This window comes from Lissotriton helveticus, chromosome 1_1, assembly GCF_964261635.1.
Source record: "Lissotriton helveticus chromosome 1_1, aLisHel1.1, whole genome shotgun sequence".
In the NCBI taxonomy this organism is placed as follows: Eukaryota; Metazoa; Chordata; class Amphibia; order Caudata; family Salamandridae; genus Lissotriton; species Lissotriton helveticus.
In genome coordinates this window covers 1,796,217,730-1,796,240,579 of record NC_136057.1, presented here as the reverse complement: position 1 = coordinate 1,796,240,579, position 22,850 = coordinate 1,796,217,730, and the positions used below count along the sequence as shown (strand labels likewise).

The window sequence follows — 22,850 nt, the reverse complement described above, 5'->3', positions numbered from 1 at the left end:
AAACTGCAACATCATCATACAACAGCTTGAATACATGATTTTACCTTCTTTCCGCTCTTCGTGGGCATTCTCCTGATTGTTCGCATCCGTGATGCGCCCAGGGTACGGAGGGGGAGGCCCAGGATAGGCAGGGGGAGGCCCGGGGTAAGCAGGTGGAGGTCTTTCAAATACGTTAGGGTCTTTGGTATCCACAGGGGACTGGATGTCCGTTGAACCCTGAGTGTCTGCTGCTGCTTGGTCATTCGTGCTTTGTGTGGGCAATAATCCTTTCCTCCTCGCCCACTGAGCCTTGGTAGCAGCTCTCTTAGCAGCAACGCCTTTTCTTCCTAATTGGCGCAAGAAAAAATGAAGTAAGAGATGTGACCAAATACAAGATAGGTGAGCAAGGCAAAAGACTGTGTAGTAGTGCCATTGAAAGCAAAGAGTGGTGCAATTGGAAGGGCTTGGGAGCAAATGACAGGATGTGGAATGCAGAACAAAGAGGAAGACTTAGGAGTAGGACCACACAAAGCAGAGTAAGGAGTGCTGTATCAGCAAGGTGCAGAGCAAAAAAGAGGTCAGAGAGTGGAGTGTCACGGAATGGACTGCTGGAAAGGACCAAAGAGACTGAAGCAAGGGGCAGGTGCCTATCGGGAAGGACCACAAACTAAAACGAAGCTCAGAGAGTAGACTGAAAAGTACGATTGCTAGAGACAACAACAGACAAAGCAAAGAAGACATGACAAGTCTTCATAGATCCAGGGAATATTGGGAGTCAGCCAACCCCGAGTATCCTCTGGCCTTTCCTGGTGTACAAAAATAAATTGCTCTCTGCCCCATGTACAGAGCACCATTTGTGAGAAGCTTCAGAACAAAAGCTAAAGACACTATTCAGAGTAGACAAAACACAAAATATGGTGGAACACGCCTATATCTACGGGCACATACTAAGGTGAAGGTAGCAGGCCACTAATGCCACAGGCTGCTGGTTTGAATATGGTTGAAGAAACCCACCTCAACCCTAGGTGGCATGCTAGTACATGGTGTAGTAAAGTGTAGCAACAGGCAGTTCCTTCAATGACAACAGAGTAACAAACTGCAAAATGGCTGCTCTCTCCTCACCGGCAGCTCCTTTTGGGCACAGTACAAAATGGTGTTCCTATTGTGAAATATTTCTTGTAGAAACTCACTCCAGTAAATCATTAAATCTCAGTTATAGTAGGGGAGATCCACGCCCCATTAAATTAAAGGAAGGAGGTGGCTACCTTGCCCCTTTTATCAGGGAGATTGTAAATAAGGTCTTTCAACTTGGAGTCCTAAAAAAACCCTGGCTTTGATCTCAGTGGCCCCTCGCAAACTATCAGCTAATTACCAATATTCCATTGCTACTAAAAATAATATAATAGCGAAAGCAGCCACTCTTCAAATCAAGGGTTACGTGGAGGTCAATGGGACTCCCTATGATGGTCAATCAGGTTTTAGTCAGTAAAAACCTCATGAAACTACTATACTTGTTCTTCTGAAATACCTGCTGGATATTGTGGATTTCGGTAAAAGAGCGCTGCTTCTGGTACAAAATCCTTTTGCAGAATTCAATACCATGTATCACCAGGCCATATTAAGGACATTGAGGGAGGTGGTGTCAGTCATCTCTAGGCTTGTTCAAGACCTTTTTTTCTGATCGGAAAACAGAAGTGGTAGTGGGACAGGACATGGCTGATACAATCATGGTACAATATGAGGGGCCACAAGATTCTTGCTTCTCCCCACTGCTTAATATTTACATTCAGTGCCTTCAAATGATAGATCAGATTGGGCTGATCCATGAGAACAGCACACAAGAATCAAATTGTGTTTAGTTTGTCTAATAATGTGGCATCAGACTGTCAAATGTCAACACTGTTTTCATCAAGCAGAACTGGCTGAACACAAACTGGCTGCTATTAAACACAGTTCTTAACTGCTGAACAGAACACTGGCTCCAGACTGTAGGAAAGTGGATTATTATGTGGTGTGGTTGCGAGATCCCACAATGTGATAATGTCACTATCTCCATCAGGTCCTGTCAGGTTTCTTTCATAAAATCCTCAGATCAGCTGAGGCATAAAGAAGTCCGGCTTAATCAAAAGAACGAGTGCAAAGCATTTATAAATGTCAAAACAGTCCATAAGTAAAAACGACACATAAAAATGCAACATCAATTTATAAAAAATACATTGGTTTTCTAGCTTAAAATAGACTTCAAAACGACAAATCTATTGAGGGAAAACAGTGATATGAATTTTTAAAGGTAAGTACATCGATGAAGTTTACTCTTGGGGAATGCAATAAATCGCCGTAAGCGGTTTAGCACTTAAAAGTGGCTAGTATGGCTACTTCTCTTCACTTGGACAGGCCACAAAGGGTTAAAGGCCAGTCACAGGGACCACCCTGGTCCAGGGAAACAGTTACCTGTTACGCCCAGCAGTCTCAGGGTCTTTTCTGAACAATTATCACGTATCGTAGTCCAGTCAAGAAGTGGTCTTGATGTGGTGCAGTGAGTACTTCTGAGGCCACCCTGGTTCCAAAAGTGTCTGGGGTCGTCTCTGGCCTCGGCACGCTATCTCCCACGATGCAGCAGGGCAAGTCCATTTGCCAATGGTCAACTGGCCTCCCGGTTAACGCAGTATCAGCGGTTCCTTACAGGTAAGCAAATCTTTTGCTATGGGGGACCAAAGTCCACTTCAACCGCGACTATAGATCCCACAGACTTGGGGACACCTTAGGAAGGTCAATACTCAGTCGCCCAGCTGGCACTTCAGTGACTAGAGGCAGTGAGGTGCCCCTGGCAGCTGGGCTCTCACAAAGTGCAGGGCCGTTAGCGCTTGGTTAGCTGAACAGGGGGGTAGCCCATTCACCATTGAAATCACTTGTTATGTCCTGGCACAAGTGGAGCTGTTTTACACAAGTGGGCACAGTCCTCTTTGTGGGTCCCTCTGGTGCGGTAGGTACAGTCTAGTCTTTGCTTGGCCCTGTGAACAGTAGGGCAGTCCTTTTTTTCTGACTTACTTCCAGTCTGATCTGAGGACTGTGATGCTGGTGTTGCACTTTTATGCTATCTTCAGGTTTGTGGGAGTATAGGACTCACTAGCAAATGGGGAAATAGGTCCCACGAGACATACCTTCCCACTTTACATCACTTCCTGGGGGTTTGGCCAATAAACAATTCCAGGATACCCGTCTCTCCAAATCAAAGATGGCCCAAGCCTTCTTCCCCTGTGAGAAGCCCTGGGTACACCCTGGGGTGTACACAGCATAATGAGCTACTCTTGCTGCAAAACCAGTTCTAAACCCGGTTTTCCCCTTCTGGAGGAGATATCAGCCTGTCTGCCTACACAAAGGAGCAAAAGACACACAATTGATGGACGAATGCAGAATAAATCAAAACATTCACCCCAGTCAAGAGATCTTGGATAAATCCATTATTCTTTTGCTCTCCATGCCACCCCAGTTTAGACTTGGCCAGATGCAAATCAGTCTTGACCCTGTGCCTCAATTGGGAACAATCCAGCCCAAACTGCCAAGCCAGGTCCTCCCTGGACCCGAAACAAGCATCCTAGGACCAGTTCAGGGTTTCACCCCTCATCAGCCAGGATAGCTTGAATCCAGTGGCACAGTGAGCCCGGGACCCACATCTGGGCATACCAGAAGTACTTAGGGCGAGGAAGCAAATGACACACAATTGAAGGACGGAATGCAGAACAAATCAAAACATTCACCTCCAGTTTAGGAGGAGGCAGGAGAGGGTGTGACCACAATTTGCTTCACAGAAGCGGTAGCCTCTTTGAAGCTGGGCCATCTGTGGCTACAACCCAGTAGGCATCCAGCTGGAGGAAGTCATATCTACTCCCTTCATCAATTCTCTTTGTTCCCTGCTCCTGGGAGCGGTTCACACTTTCCAGCAGGAGTGGGTGGGCGGTTGCGGGGGGGAGGAGGGCAGCATATTGTCTCAGGTGACTACTACTGTAGACAAAAAAGAAAAGCTACCACAGGTTTGGGCAACAAATTAATGACTTTCTGAAGTCACCTTTCTATTAACAGTTACTTTAAATCCTGCCTCAGCAAGCAGTCGGTTTCAATGTACAATCAATTTGATGCCTTGAAGTGATATGGTGGCCTCAAACAGAAGTTGGCATTAGGCATGGTGTCTAGTGAAACTCCATGTTAGCCAATGGGGCCACCAACCTTGCTAAAGTGAACAGACATTTTGTGTGTTAGACCTGGCACCATTGGCGTGGGTCTCCCTTCCATTTTTGCTGTTGCCTCATGTGTTTTTCTGGTGTTAGATGCTTTGGGCACTATGCCACTCCTGTCCAGTGCGAGTGCTCCCTACTGTAAATTGATATATTGATTAGTGGTTCCATGATTGGATATTTGGTTTACTTTTTAGACCCTAGTACAGTGCACTGAGTGTCCCCAGGGCGTGTAAATCCAAATGCTGCTAGTGGGCTTGCAGCACTGTTTGTGCCACCCACAGAAGCGGCCTTGTAAAACGTGCCTAAGGTCTGCCATTGCAGAGCTTGCTTGCAGTCTGGTACTGTCATGCTGACTGGACAAGTGCACCCACTTGCCAGTCCCTAAACCTTCCCTTTTCTTCATATTAATCACCCCTATGGTAGGCCCAAGGGAAGGGTGCATTGTAAGTATAAGGTAGGACAAACCCTGATGTGTGTGGCATGTTCTAATAGTGAATTACAGCCATTTTCGTTTTTCACTATTGCAAGGCTACCTGTTCTCAATAGGCTAGAATGGGCTGCTGGAGTGTTACACATTTATAATCCTAGCAGACTCAGAGAACATGGTAGAAATTCGAGTTTAGAATGCCTGGACTCAGAATAATAAAATACATATTTTAGTAAAGTTTATTTTAATATTCTGTATTTGCAAATACCACTTTTAGAAAGTAGGTATTTGCTTGTCTAACCATTTGAGCCCACCTCTGCTAGGTTGTGTATTCCTTGTCTGGGTTTGTGTGTGACAGGACAGGGGAATTCCAGGAGAAAGGCTGGGGCAGCCCGGTGGTGAATAGGGAGATCTGCAACCAGATGGGAGGGAGGAGTTGCACCTGGGACCTGAATAGGACTGTGCACGCCCCCCACAGTGCTGGCTCCACCACCTGTGGTGCGTCTGATGTCTCTGCCCTGCACACTGAAAGAAGAGAAGGAAGACTGTCAACAAAGTGCTCTTGGACTGTACTTGCCTTCCACAATGCTGGCTCCACCTCCTGTGGGGCGTCTGATGTGCCTGCCCTGTGCTGTGAAAGGGAAGGAGAATTCTGGTAAACAGAGTGCTTCAGTACTGCCTTGAACTGGGCACAGGCCCCTCTCCCCTCAGAGAACAAAGGATTTTGGGGTATAAGTATTGGGACCCTGAGCCCATGAAATTAGATCACTCCTGGAACTGACAAGAAGAAACCTCTGCTGAGGAGAAGGAACCTGAAGAAACTGAGGAGAGACTATTCCCAAGCTGAAGTGCTGCTTGGGGGGATTGGCCTGCAGTGGTTGCCCGGCTGCCTAGAGAAGAAAAAGGACTTTGTGGACTTTACCTTTGCTTTTCAACTTGTGCTAAAAAGATCTCCAAGGGCTTGGAAGAGAGCTTGCCCCCTGACCGAAGTCCCAGGACCAGTGGACTTCACCAGCCTTTGTGAATTGCTACTGTTCCAGTGGCTACAGAGGCAGGGAGCTGTGACCGACTCTCACGACCGACCCGGTGTCCTGTTGGCACCGCACTGAGCAACGTCTGCCTCGAACAGTGCAAGCTCTGCGCACACCGACTCCGCCTCGACGCCGTCAACGAGCCGCAGCCTGCACCGCGACTGAAGGACACCGCAACGTGCAACGCTTCGCTACACTGAATCGAACTGGTCTTACCGACGCGGTCACTGCTGCGGACTTAGAGTCCTGTGACCGCACCGGAGTTAGGTACCGCCTCGCACACTTCGCGACGCACCGCCCGACTCGCACCGCTGTCCGGACTGACCGACGCCAGCTCCCGAACTCCGGCTCGAACGCTGCACCGTAAAGCTGGAAGCACCGCAACAAGCAACGTCCGCCCGAACGCAAGCTCTGAGCTCACAGACGCCGTCAACGAGCCGTAGCCTGCACCGCGACGGAAGGGACACCGTGACCTGCAACGCTTTCTTTTCCTGCACCGTGACTATCACCGGAACCGGCTCGCACCTCCGTGCCGGCCGCCCCAAGGAAAAGGTACTGTGTTTGAGTTTTTCGACATTTGAGTGGGACCGGACCAACGCGGTCTGCTGGATTTGTTAGATTCTGTGTTCTTTCAGCACGCTGTAGCCAGTCAATGCTAGTGACTCGCACAGAACTTTGATTAACACCGTTTTAACCAGAACTCTTGAAATTTGATAGTACTGTGGATTCTTTTTGTCGTTTATTGGTCTTGTAGTAACTGCTGTGGTCACAAATGCTTAACTTACATTGCCTCTGAACAAGCCTTGACTGCTCGCGCCACCCCGCCTAGAGGATGAGCAGGGGTTATTTTAATAGGGTAATTCCCTTTGCCTGACTAGAGGAGAGGGTCCCAGCTTGTACCTACCTGTGCCAACCAGAGACCCCCCAATTCTAACATTGTGCATTAACTTTCAGGGCATTATTTTAATAAACAGATTTTATTGAATTTTTTGCAAATGAAAATAATAGCAGAGGACACACAATAAGCACGTTTGAGAACTCTCAGGGCATGTTAAACAGCAAAGGATCATGCTTTTCTTTTTACTACTAAGCATTATGCCTGGTGGGTTACCAAATCCTTCCTTGTGGGTGGCTTATTAACTGTAAAAAGGAAGACTTGGACCTGGCAAAAGGGTTTATTTTGCCATGTTGAGTTGACAGTTTTAAAGCTGGCCGACTAGGCAGCAGTTGCAGGCCTAGAGTCACGGTTTGATCTGGTCACTGCAGTAGTGGCACAATTAAGTGCTGCAGTTCATGAGTGACACTTAACTTACTAACTAGCCCTGGCTACCTCTTATCCCATATAGTAGGGACTTATAGGTAAGTAAAACGACCAATCGGGTATTAACACATACTTTGGGGGTCAGAGCACATGCACTGGGGCCTGGACAGCAGGGCCCAGCGCATTACACAGCTGAAGAAGCAGCAGTTTTAGTCCAAAAACTTGGGGTATGATCATACAAAAAGTGGGCCTTTCCGACACACTTTTTGACCAATTTGTTGCTCCTTCCGGGCCAGAAATGATATTACAGTAAATGATATGAAGAAAATGCTCTCAGCTTTCTGGGGTCAACGGCTGAGTATTAACCCAAGTGAATAATATTGGTAAGTTATCTAATTAACATCTGAAAATTGTGTGTGAAATGCAATATCAGATCTCTCAATATTTGAATACAAGTAATGACAAGCTGAGCTTTTGGGGACAGCAAAAACAAATACTGAAAAACTCCAAGTCTTGTAGACCTCAGTTGTTCGTGTGATGCATTACCTAGATAGGCCTATGTTTCTTCAGCTCGACAGAAGCTGGGTTATCTTCCTGCAGAAACTAGAATATGTTTTGCAACGCTTAGGTCAAACAATATAACTACCCCTGCATATAAGATGCAACACGTCTCAGTTGTCCACAAAGGCTGCCAAAGATCGACTGGGAAGCATAAGCTGGACCGACCTAAACATATTTAAAAAGACAGGAGGTAGGTCTGACTTTGTTTTGGTGAGTAATCTTTGGAAAGCTCTGCCTGAAAGACTGAGGCTGTTGAAGGAGCACTAGTTTAGAAAAACCGTAAACCTGCTTTCTTGAGGAATCTACCTCAGTCGTTTTCTACCTTTGTCCACAAAGTTCTTTGATGCCTCATAGGTTTTAGGTGTTGTCTAAACTGATGATGATAGCATAGCTTGGGCTTCCTTGGGGTACATACACTACACCCGAGTAGTATCTGAATATCTATTCGAGAGCATATGCTTTATCCATACATAATAAAACTGTTTGAAGAGACAAATTCCACACCTTGACCAGTTTTGACATTCTGCCACTATCTCCATGGAAAAGTCCAAGAAGAGATAGAAAAAGACCAAGATATTTCTCCTCAAACTTTCAACTTGGATTGAATATAGCTTCCTGCCCTTAAATTGGAATCAATTCTACCTCTCTAGGGCAGGGAAACTGCATTGTTTCTGGACTTAAAGAGCATACTGGTGTCAAGTGGATACTTGCAAAAGACAATACCTTTCTGGGTGGCTGTCTGATACACAGGCTGAGAACAAGCCTGGGACTATGGAACAACTTTGTTGCTATGATGTTCCAGGGAGGAAGAAACTGTATTGCTCGAGTCAGCAGGGCAGAAGTGCCAGGTTGGGGTATACATTGAATTAAGTTATCTATGATATGTATGCACTGTGCTCTGATTTCTTTGTGACTGTGCCGGTGTGGCCAAGGTAAGGAAAAAATATTCTAAACATTCCAAAAAGCAATAGAGAAAAACGTACAACTTGAACTGGAACAGGGAACCCATATAATATCTCAGATATAATTTGAGGCACCCAAGGCTATTTCTCCAAGGGTTGCCATTCAGTGAATGGGGTATTGGCGATTTGATTGTCAGAAATTCAGGAGCACTGAGCACAGTCAAAAGAGGAACCAGTTGGACTTTCAGTTTAAATGAAAAGCACCTAAAACATTTTCCCACTTGAGCAGAAAAAGCAAAAGACTTCACTGGCCTGTGTAAGATCGGCCTGGTTGCAGAGAATGTCTTTAATTGACACGGACACCCAGGCAACAACGCCACCTCCCTAATGAGTATACCCTAGGCTCCGGTGCTGACCATCAGACAGAACAAAATCCAGAAGCATCTACACAGGGCAAACAACATAAGGTATATCTGAAAATGCTCAATAGGGGCAGAGTGGCACACTGAAACCATGTGAAGACTTTGGTGTGTACAACAGGGAAATCTCACAGCAGACCACTCACAGAATGGTTAGATGGACTGGCGAAAACTCAGCTCGTCTGCAGCCCCTCACAAAACACACATGCAGGGAAACCTACAAGGAATGACAACACTCACACTGATCAGAAGGACAGCCGCAAGACCTGCTCATCTTCTCCTACTTTCCGCCACCCAACATTCCAACTAGGGCAAGGAATTGTCATGTGCTGTTTATTATATAAACAAACATTCTGTCCAAAAAGGACTAACAGAGGGAAGGACACAACAAAGGTAACGCCTGGTGTAAAACAAGTGAACTCCATCAGCAGGGTGAGGAGAAATGGGCAACTTGGGAGGACTTAAAAGCAAAAAAAGAGGAGAGGCCAAAACCAAAAAAAGGGCACAGAGAGGAGAAGTGTGGGTCATGGAGAACAAAGCAAGACTCAAACATCAAGGAGGGCTGGGTAACAACTTGGAGAGGTGGTAAACACCATGGAGAAACCATTTAAGGAGGGGTCTATTGGAAAGGGCTGTAAAGAAGCAGAACTCTCAAATTCTCCATATCCATGCCTGAATAATTAAGACCAGATTTCTTCTTTGGATTCTGGTTCGGTCAGTGATTTTCAATCGGGATATACTGGACTAAAAGTGCTTGATTTAGAAGAAAGAAACCTGGGATGGATGAGCTACTCCTACATGGACCTGGAAAATTTGAGAACTGTAATATAATCAACGAATACCAGGGAGGTCTAAATGTGAAATGATAAAGCTCAGGTGATGGAAGCAAAAAAAAGGGACCAGCAAAAGAAGCTAGAGAGTAGGTAGATAAAAAGGAGGAGAAAGACGTACAACATGAGGAGGGCTAAAAGGAGTAAAGGAAAGAAACAGGGTTAAGACTTGGACTGAGGAGTCAGAAAAAAATATGCATGGTATGCAAGAACAAAAGGCAAAGGATGAAATTGAAGGAGTGACAAGGAGGAGGACAGGAAGAGAGTTGAGAGAACGATACAAGGGCAGTGCACACGTAATGGAAGTTTGCATTCAAGGAGATCACTCACTCCTTTTCCCGAACGGCTTCTTCTTCCTCTTCTGGGGCTCCTTCATTCTCTCAGGTGACACAGGTTCTTGTGGCGATTAAATAAGGAGAGGAGAATCAAGTGAGTGACAGTGTGAAAAATAATGGGCAATTAGGCAGCAGAAGTTAGAAGCATAGAACCACTATGTTGCCACAGAACATCTGTGGTTGACCCCTGGATTACAATAGCTGAATTGGAATAGATAATGCGCCGGCTGGATGAGCCTCAGAGCCTGATTTTTGCAAATGAGCAGACCATTTGGGCTTTATTCACGGACAATTGGAGATTTGCCAAGACAGGGGTAGGAAAGAAATTAGCCTACAGGAAGTGGCCATACTAGATGGACATGGGTGCCTCCTCTACTATTCATAATCATCTAGGATTATTATTAGTATGTTTTAGGTCCTTTTATGAACCTCTAAAGATAGACTACCCTCTTCTCTACCCATACTTATGTTATTTTCATTGGTACAACATCAACTTCGTCAATGCTATTTTTCCCCAATTAGCTTGGCCAGAGTCTCCATTTGGAAATTGTGGTCAGAATTGATATGGTTTGTTTTACATATTTAGATACTTTTGAGGGAAAGGGTTAAAAGTCCTGGCAATCTGTTTCACCTATCGCCACTAAGTTATCACCACACTCACCAGGTACTACAGGCGGCTGCAGCTGGTATCCTGTCAGCTCGCACCAACCCACAGGGTAGATGTCGGGTGACTCACAGTCCACCCATTGGTCATACTCGGAGTCCCAGCCATCAAAATGGATGCGGAGGAGCCTTTGCACCACGCGGCGCACCGTGCCCACGCAGATCAGCCGTGGCTCCATTAAGTCCACAGCCTCTAGCTTCATGCCCATCTTAAAGCCATGGTTGGGGCAGTCCTGGCATGGAAGGAAAAGAAAAAATATTCAGTCTGTCAAATGTCTCCTCAACTTCACACATTAAACAAGACTCATTCAATAACTCCCCTTTTACATTTACAGAACTAACAAGAAGCCACATATAAGGTAATTACTTTCCCTTAATATTAGTCTGTCTCCTAGCACAGGTATGTGTGGAAGGAAAACGTTATACACCTGTAACCATCAGTTTGAGATTGTAGTGCTTGAGACTCGCATGCTATATACATTTACCGGCAATCCGTCACATGACTCGTGATCATGTCCCTGAAACCAACACGTTTCATTAAATGAGATAAAAGTCTGTGTACTTATGTTAGTAGCAATCTGAATTTAATGAATAAAAATGTCCTGTGCTGCATTCCTGCAAACAGGTCACATTATGAGCTTACAAAGCTAGAATTTGTGATCTGCTAGACGCCTGCAGCTGAGTTTATCTGCTCTACTTTTTAAAGACCCTGCCAGATGATTCATCACCAGAGAAAGCCCTTGGCGGTCCAGCCACTTCCAGAGATGCAAGGGCTTCTGCCACAGAGTCAAGGATCCCACCTCACCCTGCTTTTTGCAGTACCACATGGCCATGATATTCTCAGTGAGAACTTGCACTAGCCTTCCTTTGATGGTGTTCAGGAAGGCCTTCAAAGCCAAGCAAATCACCCTCAACACTAACACATTGGTGATAAGTTTAGTTTTTGCCAGAGACATCTTATCACCTCACCCAAATTGTGTCCCAAACTCATCAGTGATGCATCCGTGAACACAGTCAACTCTGGGTTTGGTCAAGAAGGACCTGCCACTGACCCACTCGCAATCCAGTAGCCAGCACTGCAGAACTTTTGAAGTCTGCTTCGAAATATGCATGCCAGATGGCACACCTGCAACTCTAGTAGAATGTAGAAGGCAAACAAACTCAGCAGCCTCAGAGTCATCCGCACTGAGATGCAGAACAGAGGCTGAAATATCCAGATCATAGCCTGAATGTCCTGGGGTTTCTGTTTCAGGAAAACTGGGACTGAAAATAGATGCTGGCACAAAAATCAAAACGCCCCCTTTAGAAAAACGATAGCTTAAAAAGTGTGGCATATTTGGAAATTGCAGCAGTTTTGAGCTTGTAAAGACACGCTGTATAAGTGTTTTGAAAGTAGCTGGAGTAACACCAAGTTTCAACTTCATCACCAATCAGTCTAGATAGGGATAGACCTGAATACCAAGATGTCACAGAGGTGCCGCTACCACCAACTTGTATAAGGCAATGGGCAATAAGCCCCTGCAAGCTTGGGTACGAACTGTAACAAAATAAGTGCAACCAAGGGGATAATTTAGAAAAATACATTACATCATTGTAAGAAGTCAACATATGAATGGTATAACCATGCAATCAATTAACAATAAATGTAGACGTAATCAATTGTTAAATTGAATCTTTGAAAGGAGACGTACACGTAAAACGTAAATTTGCATGTTAAATTGAATATTGCCACCCAAAAAAAAAGACATACGAGTTGAATTTATTGCTCCAAAAGAAGAGATACATTTCAGCACTTAGCGGATGTATAATATCTTCTAATGTCAAATACTGTATGGCACATATGTACTAATCCACTTTTTTATACCAAAATGTCCAAAACAAAATGAAAGCTTAGAAATGGTCTAGTCCATTGGCAAACAAAAATATCAGACCATATGACAGTCCAGAACAATTAGTTTGGACAAAAACAAAAATATCCCCTCTCTACCTTCAAGTGAATCAATCTCATACAACCTGTACCTTGGTGTTGGCATGGCATAACATAATGCTGAAAACCATTTGCCACAGAGTCACCCTTCCATATTCCGGTCCAGCGCCTTAAGGTAATGGAGGAAAAAGGTGGTTTCAATCAATCAATCAAAGTACTTGTAAAGCATGCTACTTAACCGTGAGGGTCTCAAGGCACTGAGGGGAGGTGGTGCCACTACTGTTTGAAGAGCCAGGTCTTGAGGAGTCTTCTGAAGGCAGGTAGCTCTTGGGTCTGGCGTAGGTGGGTAGGGAGGGTGTTCCAGGTCTTGGCGGCGAGGTAGGAGAAGGATCTGCCGCCGGAGGTTGATCGTTGGATGCAGGGAACAGCGGCGAGAGCGAGGCTGGCGGAGCGGAGCTGGCGGGTGGGGGTGTAGAACCCGAGTCTGCTGTTCAGGTAGGCTGGTCCGGCATTGTGGAGTGCTTTGTGTGCGTGGGTGAGGAGCTTGAAGGTGATCCTCTTGTCGACGGGGAGCCAGTGTAGGTCTCTCAGGTGGGGGGTGATATGGCTGCGGCCGGGGACGTTGACGATCAGTCGGTGGAGGAGTTTTGGATGCGTTGTAGTCGTCGTAGGTGTTTGGCTGGGATCCCAGCGTAGAGTGCGTTGCCATAGTCCAGTCTGCTGCGGACGAGGGCCTGTGTCACCGTTCTGCTTCTTTCGGTCGGGATCCACTGTGTAGATCCTGCGGAGCATGTAGAGGGTGTTGTAGCAGGAGGAGGAGACGGCGTTGACCTGTTTAGACATGGAGAGGGAGGAGTCGAGCATGAATCCTAGGTTGCGTGCATGGTCGGAGGGTGTCGGCGCTGTTCCCAGTGTGGTCGGCCATCAGGAGTCATCCCAGGCTGAGGGGGTGGGTCCAAGTATGCGTACCTCCGTCTTGTCCAAGTTCAGCTTCAGACGGCTGTTCCTCATCCAGTCAGTGACGGGTCCTTGGTGAGGGAGAGAATGAGCTGGGTGTCATCAGCGTAGGAGATGATATTGAGGTCGTGTTGGCGGGCAACTTGTGCGAGGGGGGCCATGTAGACGTTGAACAGCGTCGGGATGAGCCCTGGGGGACGCCGCAGATGATGTCGGTGGCCTCGGATCGGAAATTGCGGGAGGCGGACGCTCTGGGTTCTGCCGGAGAGGAAGGAAATGGTCCAGTCAAGGGCCTTCTCGTGGATTCCGGCTTCTGGAGGTGTGTCTTTAGAGTGCGATGGCAGACCATGTCGAAGGCGGTTGACAGGTCCAGGAGGATGAGGGCTGATCTTTCGCCGTTGTCTAGTTGGCGCCCGATGTCGTCTGTGGCGGCAATGAGGGCTGTCTCGGTGCTGTGGTTTCGTCTGACCCCGGACTGGGCAGCGGCGGCTGGTCCGTAGGGGCAGCTGGGCAGCGCCCCACTAAGCAATCACAAAGAGAAACTGCTCACTGAATCGGGCAGCAAAGCAAGAATGCAAGCAGACAATCGTCTGTTTACATTTCCGAATTCCGACCTGTGCTGGCAGCAGCTTCACAAGTGAAAGTGCGCATGAGTCAACAGACGCACTGCGCAGGCAGGTGAGAGCAGCAGGAGTCCAGAACTGGACTCCGACTGCGCATCTGCGAGAAGGGCGCTTTCGTTTTTCAGCTCCCCACTCCATTGACATTACATTAGGTATGCTGCGCATGCCCAGTGTAGTGGAGGAGTTTGAGGATAGGATCCTGCTCGGGCGGTGACGTAGAGTCGCCCTATGCCCTGTCCCATGCCAGGATACAGCCGAGTAGCCGCCCCCAGTCTTCTGATTTACCAGTCCACTTCAAACAAAAGAGCGGGGAGAAGTTAATTCCGCTGACGTCTTGTGGGTGATGATACACGGGACCGGAGCGGGAGATGCCTGGTAAGTTTATTTATTTGTTTTTATGTAATCATTAAAAGAAACGTCTCCCCCTCCACCCCCCCACCACCACCACCACCTTCCCCAACCGCCTATGACCTTAGCACAACTGGTATCAGAGTAGTGGAGCGCACAAAGGCCTTTGGGAGACCGGGCGTGCTAGAATGGAGAGCGCCCTCCGTGAAAAGAGAGTGCCCTGATGGGTGAGAGGGAGCCCGGGATGTAAAAGTTAATCCCTGCAACTAGTGCAGCAAGGTAGGTGGTAGCGTGGGGCGTCACTGATGCAGGAGTATCCGAAGAGGCGCGTGCATGAGGGGTGGGGTGGAGTGGTGTGGGTGAAAGCACGGGATGCCTGCTGTCTATACAGGGCAGTCTGACACTACGCCTGTCACTGAGGCAGGCAGCAAGACCAAGACCTCCTTCCTGAATCACAGAGCAGCTGAACGCCTGGCACTGCCTTCCAAGAAACCCTCGAATGTGGCAGCGACACGTCGGCTCTGAGTCTGAAGGGCAGATAGTAAGGGATGCAGAGGTGAGGGCGTGTGAAAGGCAGGAGCAAGAGAGAGAGAAAGAACGAGAAGCAGAGAGAGTGAGAGCAAAGCGAGAGTTAAAGGGAGAGAGCGAATGCAGGCTTCAGAAAATGAAGGGAGCTGAACAGAGGAGCGCGAGAAGGTTGAGAAAGAGACATCATATTTGATCGCACTAAGGGTGTGGAGGAGAGACATGTCTCTGGACATGTTACATTCCTACCTTAGTCAAGTTCGAAAACAATGGAAGTAAAATATTCGCCGTTTTTTGGCATTTACTTGACAAGTTAGAATGTGCTCTTCCACTTTATTCAGTTCCTCCACATACAACTGTTTCCATTTTTACGCCACAGGAATGTAAATAAACAATTCGGCTGATTTAGTAATACTTTTTCAGCAGGGTTAGTTGTCCTTTAGTCACAAAACTCGTGAAAACAGAGTTGATGACACAGCATTCCGGTCACAAATACTAGCAAGAAATGTAAACAATTGCAAGGTCTACCCCAGGCATCCCTAAAACTAATGGTCCAGACCAGTTCTGCAGCAGCAGCAGGGACATGGGGCACTGTTATTATGTTTACTGTGCTGGATTATGCATTGTGGAATGGGGTAGTCCGTCATCTTTCATATTTTCCATCTGTTTTTCCCCATCTCCTGCTTTCAACCCGTTCGTTGCCTTAAACATTTTGTACTTGCTCCTACTTTTTACGTCCTCAGAGTGGTTGGTATAATGATCGATCATGCAAGAGTTTAGCTTGTTTTGCTCATTAAATCGTGCCAGGCGAAGTAACGCCGCTTTTTCACATCAGATTGAAGCCATTATGACTGGCGTCTGAGTTGGCTGAGACAGATGTATTATCTGAATTAACCCGTAACCTTCTCAGAGATTTTACGGCTACATTGTCTGTTCAGACTCTGATTATATTCACCATCTCTGTGTTTCTTCTATTTTACCTGCAATAACATGTGATCGTCAGTAGAAGGTATAAATGCAAAGAGCTGCTGACAGGAGAGATAATAATTGAACATAAACTATATAATAGCTGACAGTAATATCCATGCTCCATTGAGCTGTGTAGTTTATAGTTGGCAGCATAACTTATATTGCAGATTTTAAAAACGTGGTGAGAAATCATTCATGTTGTGCTTCGTTGCGCTATAAGATCAGCTATAATGTATGCATTCTGACGTGTCTCATTGATGTCCTCTTATGTATGGCTATATTTATGTGTCACTTCACATAGACAAATGCTCAGATTCAGAAACCGGAGCAAACTTGGCTAGAAAAATCCAAATGCATTTCATTTTACATTCATTGTTTCAGTATTATAGGGTATGTGTTTTATTTCCATGCCTAACAATGGCGGAATTGTCTAACTAGTTTTTCATTTTCAAATCTCCCAAAAATGTTGCTTCTTTCTAAAAGCAACATGGCATGTAGACGGCGTGTTAGTCTGCATGGATATAGCTGTTACACTTCGTGGAATAGTGCATTTTGGTTTAAACTGATTTTTGCTGGACGCAGGTTGTCTTTGACGGTAATATCTTTTGTTGAAGGGTGGGCACAGGGAGCCAGTGTCCTGGGCACTTTGCCTATTAAACGTGTTTCTTCACTGACTTCAGCTTCACTATGTCACTTCTTTACCCAGCTGGGACACACATTACAAAAGGAACGCGCTGCACAAGGGGCCTGGGAGGGTTGTCCTTGAGGTGTGGGTGGTCTGTCTTACTGGCAGCTCGTTCAGCGCCTCGAGGCGCACATGTAGGATGGAAGCACATCCAATTCAGGCGAAGAAACACACACCATTTAATATTGTGAGGAAATAAGGGTATGTCCTGTGCACTTTGTGTATTAGATGCAGCCTCCCTCGTTTTATTGTGCAGTGCTTGGTGATTAGTGGTGCAATTTGAACAGTGTATATGTAGCAACATTCAAAATGTTCTTGTGCTGAGAAACAGTATATTGGGTTACAGTATTAGATTGTTGCAGTAATCTAGTTTACAAGCAGTGTGTTAATCAGAACATTAGCAGTGTGGACGGGTAATGCTCTTGGGGTTACCATGGGGCTCACTAACAGGTAGGAGGGCAGGCGGTAGCAAGTGGAGGAGCAGCAGAAGGCCAAGAAAGATCAATTGGTGAGATAGGAGATCTACTCTTTGGCTGTACCATCAAACAAGATGAGATCTACAAGTAAGGTTGGGTGGCCAGCCTATCAGTGTCTAAGATGTGCTGAGATGAGGAACTTGTAGCTAAGCTTGTGAGGGTAGTTTATGCCCAGCACTAATTGCTTTATTAACCTTCCATCTTCCTCAAATTTGCTTAAAAATGCACCGTATGTCCACTCTTTTTTCAAAGTTTTCTTGGTGTGAGAACCTCCCCAAACCCCTTGTAGGTTGTACGAGCTTGCTCGCTCGCCGCCGTGCAGTACGACAATGTTACGCCCTACCACTTTCAAATGTCACCAGCCGCCACTGGGACTGGGATGGGTCCAAGATGTTGTTGTCTTCCATGTGGCGGGCCAGTTGCATGTTGACGATTTTCTCGATGACCTTCGCCGGGAATGGCAGCAGGGAGATGGGCCGGAAGTTCTAGAGGTCCTTGGGGTCCGCCTTGGGCTTCTTGAGGAGGGCGTTGATTTTGGCATGTTTCCAGCTTTCCGGGAATTTCGCTGTTTCAAAGGAGATGTTGACGACCTTCCATAGTTGGGTGCGATGGCAGCGCCTGCTTTGTTGAATACGTGGTGTGGGCACGGGTCTAGGCTCACTGTGATGGTTCTCTTTGCAACAAGGAAGGTAGAGTTTTCCAACTTAGGTTGTTGAATCCATGGATGAACTTGAGAACACTTGCTTGGATGTCTATTTTAGAGTGAACTCCGAAGGATATTTTTGTCCTCTGTTTTTGTTGTCTGAGACTTTGAAATGCTTTGTAGAGGAAATGTGAAGTGGGTGTTTGAGCGGCTTGTGCACAGAGCATGCTACTTTCAAGTTTATTATAGCCATCGATAGTAGAAAGTGAAAGCCTTATTACAGGAGTAATGTGGGCATAGCCTTCCGAACGTCTAGTACCCACTGAACTACATCTAAAGAGGAGGAAGTGGCTAGTTAAAGCGTCAGTAGATCAAAGGTGAATTTGAAGGTGGTCAGAAAGACTAGGGGACAGCACCTTCAAAACTAACAGCCAAAATAGAGATTTTTGGTGCCGGGTACCTCCACGGAAAAGTCCAGTAATTCTTAAGGTACTGGACTGAATATGCAGGTCGACAGGGGCTTCATACACATGACATCAAGGGAACGGCTATAGCTTGAAAGACCAATACAACAGTTCTAGGAGGAGCACAACCTCCTCTAGCAAGAGGCATGAAAGCCTTTGAATTATTGGGTGCACTGCTAAATCCAGGAGGTGCATGTTTCATGAGTGAATATCCTATGGAGTTGGCTGCTCTCCCTTGGGCCAGCTTAGCTTGGTCCACGTGGATGTGGAATGCCTTCAGACATGGAGCCATTTCCCAAAGGGAAAGATATGACAAACAGGAAAGAGATAGGGGTAGGCTTTGTTGTGGTAGGGGCACAGCTACTATATCAAAGGAACATGACTTGTTACCAACCCCCACCAGCAGAGACAACTGATTTGAGGTGGAATACAGAAGTAGTAACAGTACAAACCAAGCATAAAGGTGATCACAATCTTGTGCAGCACAAGTAAGTGGAGTCTGTGGCCGAAACCGATCTTTACCTTGGAGGAGTAGGCAATGAATCATCCCCACTGGGATACAGGTAAAACCACCTTTGTTCCTGACTTCAATCTTACATTGCCTCCACTATCAGTCTTTCATTGCCTGGGTGGTGCAAGGGGAAGCCCTAATCACTCTCTCCCAGGGTGCACTTTGGTTACCCTTCTTGATCGTCGTGAACACAAACAGCCCTCAATGGGCTCCCATGATTGTCAAGGTAACAGGTCAATTTGCACAGGCCCACGTGGAAAAGGCAGGGCAGCACAGCTTTACTAAGCCATGCAAAGGATTTTTTCCCCAACATAGTTTAGAGGTTTAGTGTGTTAAGCACTCTACTCCACTAGCACCATCTTAGATTCTGGATATAGAAGGAAGCGAGAATCTTTATATCTCCTAAATTTTCCAATAAGGAAAAGCAAGGTTGGTTACTCTATAAAACTTTAAATGCTACATCTTCACCGTGGGCAAGAAACATTTCCTTCTCCTGTCAGCCTTTTCCGATGCGATAAGCTTGACAAAGCCCCACTGTCCCTCCCCCAGCAGAAGTGTAGATTACATTCCAAACAGAAAAAACAACAACATTCAATAGGAAGAGTGCAAGTGTTTCCACTAAAGATCCACTAAGCATCCTTGCATTTAAAGTGATCGGTGCTGCATGGAATTTGGTCATACCTACGTCACATGAAAATGCTCTGACCAAGTCTTCAGTTAGAGTGAAAACTGTCACCTGTGTGGAGGGGTCCAGAGCTCAATTGAGTTGTACAAGAAGCAGTTGGCCGTTCTACCTGTGGCAGTTTCACAGGAACTGATAGACCGTAATTTTCATCCTACATTCCCAATCAAGAAAACGCTGATTTGTTTATGCTTTGAGTGAGTCTGTGCCAAGAGTTCGCTTTTATTCTCCAGAGACTGAAAGGAAAAACAAGTTACTTACCTTTGGTATTGCCTTATCTGGCTGAGACTCTCTCTAGCCACAGATTCATTACCGTAGACTTATCCCCAAGTGTCAGACTGGATCCGACAATTTTTCGTGCGCTGTACCCTTGGGCGCTGGTAGGTGACGTGATGTGCGTGGTGCCTCTATAGACGGCACCCCAGCGCACCGACGTCTGTTTCTTTTCGTGACTTTCCATAGAATAGATTCCCAAGCAATACGCCCCCAGAGGCGGGTCTCCAAAAATGTTTCACACCAAAAAGTCCTGCAGGACTGAACAAGCAAAGTGCCTGTCCTGACATACCGGATTATCCAGGCAGTAGTGATTGGTGAATGTGTGCAGAGAAGCCCACATTGCTGCCTGGCAGATGTCCAGGACAGGAACTGTGCTTTCTAACGCAGTGGTTGCAGCCTTACCTCTAGTAGAATGAGCACGCCAACCCTCAACTGGCTGCTTTTTGGCCAGTGCATAGCAGATTTTAATGCAGAGCACAATCCATCAGGAGAAAGCCGGTTTATGCACGGCTTCCCCTCTCCGAAATACCCCTCGAACAGTTGGTCGTCGACCCAGAACTCTTTCGTTGGGTCAAGGTAGAACAACAATGCTTTTTGGGTCCAGTCAATGGATCCACTCCACTTCTTTAGAGGTAGGCAGGGTGATGGACTGGCATACATGAAAGTGAGTGACAAGTTTCAGCAGGAAGCTCTACTGCGAATAACCAGCTTTTCTGGGAAGATGTTTAGGTTTGGAGGTTAAGATGACAAAGCCTAGAGCTCACTGACTGCCTAGGGGCAGATGATTTTGCCACTAGGAAGACGTTCTTGACGGTAAGGAGCCTGAGAGCGCAGTTGTGCAGTGGCTTAAAAGGAGCACACCTCAGAAAGGTGTTACATTGATGTCACACTGAGGCATGATGAAGGGTGAAGGCGGAAACATGTTGAAGGCTTTTCAAAAACCTATTCACAACAGGGGATTTGAACAGGGATGGCTGGCCTGGAAACCACAGAAAGGCTGAAATGGCAGAAAGATAGCCCTTTAAGATGCACAAAGCAGAGCCCTGCTGGGTAATGTAAATGTAAATGTATTGCGACTTATATAGCGCACGTATCACCCGAAGGCATCAAGGCGCTTGCTTAGGGAACCTGTCTTGGTATTCCCCTGTGAGATACCCCGGGAGGGTATCCACAAGGTGAAAGCCAGGCATACCGCCGCGAGGGGCCGTAGTGGAGATTAAGCAAGCTATTGCCCAGAGTCGCAGAGTGTGACCCCGTGAGTCGAGTAGGCACTGGAGCGAGAATTGTCGAGTCCGTGGAATTATTTGAGCCCGAGACCCGCCGAGGCGGGGAATCGAACCCTGGTCCACGGCCGATCTCAGCTTCCGGGTCTGCCGCCTCTAACCACTGAGCCACGCTTCTCCACAGTAAGAGCAAGAATAAGAATAAAAAGAAGGACCTGTGAAAGGGTAGTGGGGTTGGGGGTATTAATGTTTTTTTTGCACACCATGCCACAAACTTGACCCAGAGGGAGGCATATACCTTCTTGGTGGAGGGTCGCCTGGCTGTCAAGTTAACATTTCAGACTTCAGGCGGAAGGTCGACAGCTATCAGCTGTCGCCACTCAATCTCCACACATGAAGGCACAGCATTGTCAGGTTCTGGTGAAGAAACCTTCTATGCTGTTGCAACAGGAGATCCTCCCAAAGGGGCTGCCTGATCAGAGGACCAATGGCCATCCTTAACAGGGACGTTCATTGCTCCTGAGGCGGATGCCGGGAGCTAGCTTGCGGTGATTAAATTTTAAACTGTTATTAGTGTTCTTTGCTCCTGAGGCGGAAGCCGGGAGCTAGCTTGCTGCTGTGTATAAATTTTAAACTGTAAAACTGTTTACTGCCTTCACTTTAATAAACTTTTAAATTGTTAATCTTTGGACCGGATACCTTTCCCCACGCGTGAGCGAGCAGACTCACCACTTTCTGCGCCGTTTCAGGGACCCCACGCAGTGTTCCCTTAGCCGATTTGGGCTTTGTGCTGAACAAGACCTAGAGCGGCCGATTCACCAGAGCGGCCATCTTGGGGGAGGACGAGGTTGCCGCGCTAGTTGTTGGGAGGTAGGGCTGGACCCGCCGCGCTATAGCGCATATATTCAGACGGTCCTCCTACGCGCTAGCGTCCGCGTTAGCGGACGCACCTTACCACGCCAAAGGAGCGCCTAAGGAAAGCCCGTCTGTGCCAGGCCGGGCTAGGACGTGGCTTGGGGGCTATAACAATAGAACCCTTATCTCCTAAAACCCTCTGTTATAGTGGGGAACAGCTTAGGGCATTCAGAGGAGGCGTTAAGGCTAGCTGTCCTAAGGAGACTTTACCAGAGGAGGTAAGGTCCCTCTGTCCACATTGCAAGCCTATAAAGCTAGTGAGTGGCAAAAGTAACTCCTTCACATTTGCCCTGCTAAACTGCCGATCTCTCCCGAGACATGCGGTGGAAATCTATCTGCTCCTAGAGGAACGAGATCTGGATGTATTTTTTTTGACTGAGACCTGGCTGACCGATGCGTCCGATCCGAATATAGTCCAGGCGCTCCCGCCCAACTATTCTATTATCAGGCAGGATCGTAAGATAGGGCGAGGAGGAGGTGTGGCGATTATCTATAAGAACACCTCAGTATGCAGAATCTCTGAGAGTCCACTTGTAGAGTGTGAGAGTCTTGGCCTTTCCATATCCTTCTCGCACACTTGTACTTTCTCAGGGATCTTGATGTATAGACCACCGGGTAATTATCATGACTTTTGTAACAGCCTTCTAGACAAGATCTCTCTCTCCATCAGTAGTGCCTCTAATTTTTCCATCTTGGGCGACCTCAATATTCACCTTGTTGAAACTGACGCTGCTTCATCGCAGTGTCTGCTGGATACCCTGGGAGTAGTACATTTGGAACAAATTGTGGCCAGCCCCACTCATATAGCTGGTCACCTACTAGATCACTTTTTTACCAATCTTGGGAACATCGTCTGTGGTCAGCCTAGCTTTGTTCCTTGGTCAGACCACGCCCTACTTTCTTTTGTGTGGTCCCCCTTAATACAGAATCACAGGGTCACCCTCTCAAAGAAAGTTAGTCGAATATGGTCTAGACTACCGTTA

At 46.8% G+C, this 22,850-nt stretch overlaps 1 protein-coding gene across 3 annotated transcripts in view; it reads right to left on the bottom strand.

The window, feature by feature from the left end:
• Positions 1-22,850, bottom strand: part of LOC144752901 (lethal(3)malignant brain tumor-like protein 2) — a 376,713-nt gene that overhangs the window by 77,529 nt on the left and 276,334 nt on the right. For all 3 annotated transcript variants that reach the window (XM_078640731.1, XM_078640741.1, XM_078640737.1), the window contains 3 exons: positions 10,642-10,876; positions 9,976-10,041; positions 45-326 (listed from right to left, as the gene is read on the bottom strand). In XM_078640731.1, the coding sequence (XP_078496857.1) occupies positions 45-326; positions 9,976-10,041; positions 10,642-10,876 (583 nt within the window). The remainder of the gene's footprint in view (positions 1-44; positions 327-9,975; positions 10,042-10,641; positions 10,877-22,850) is intronic.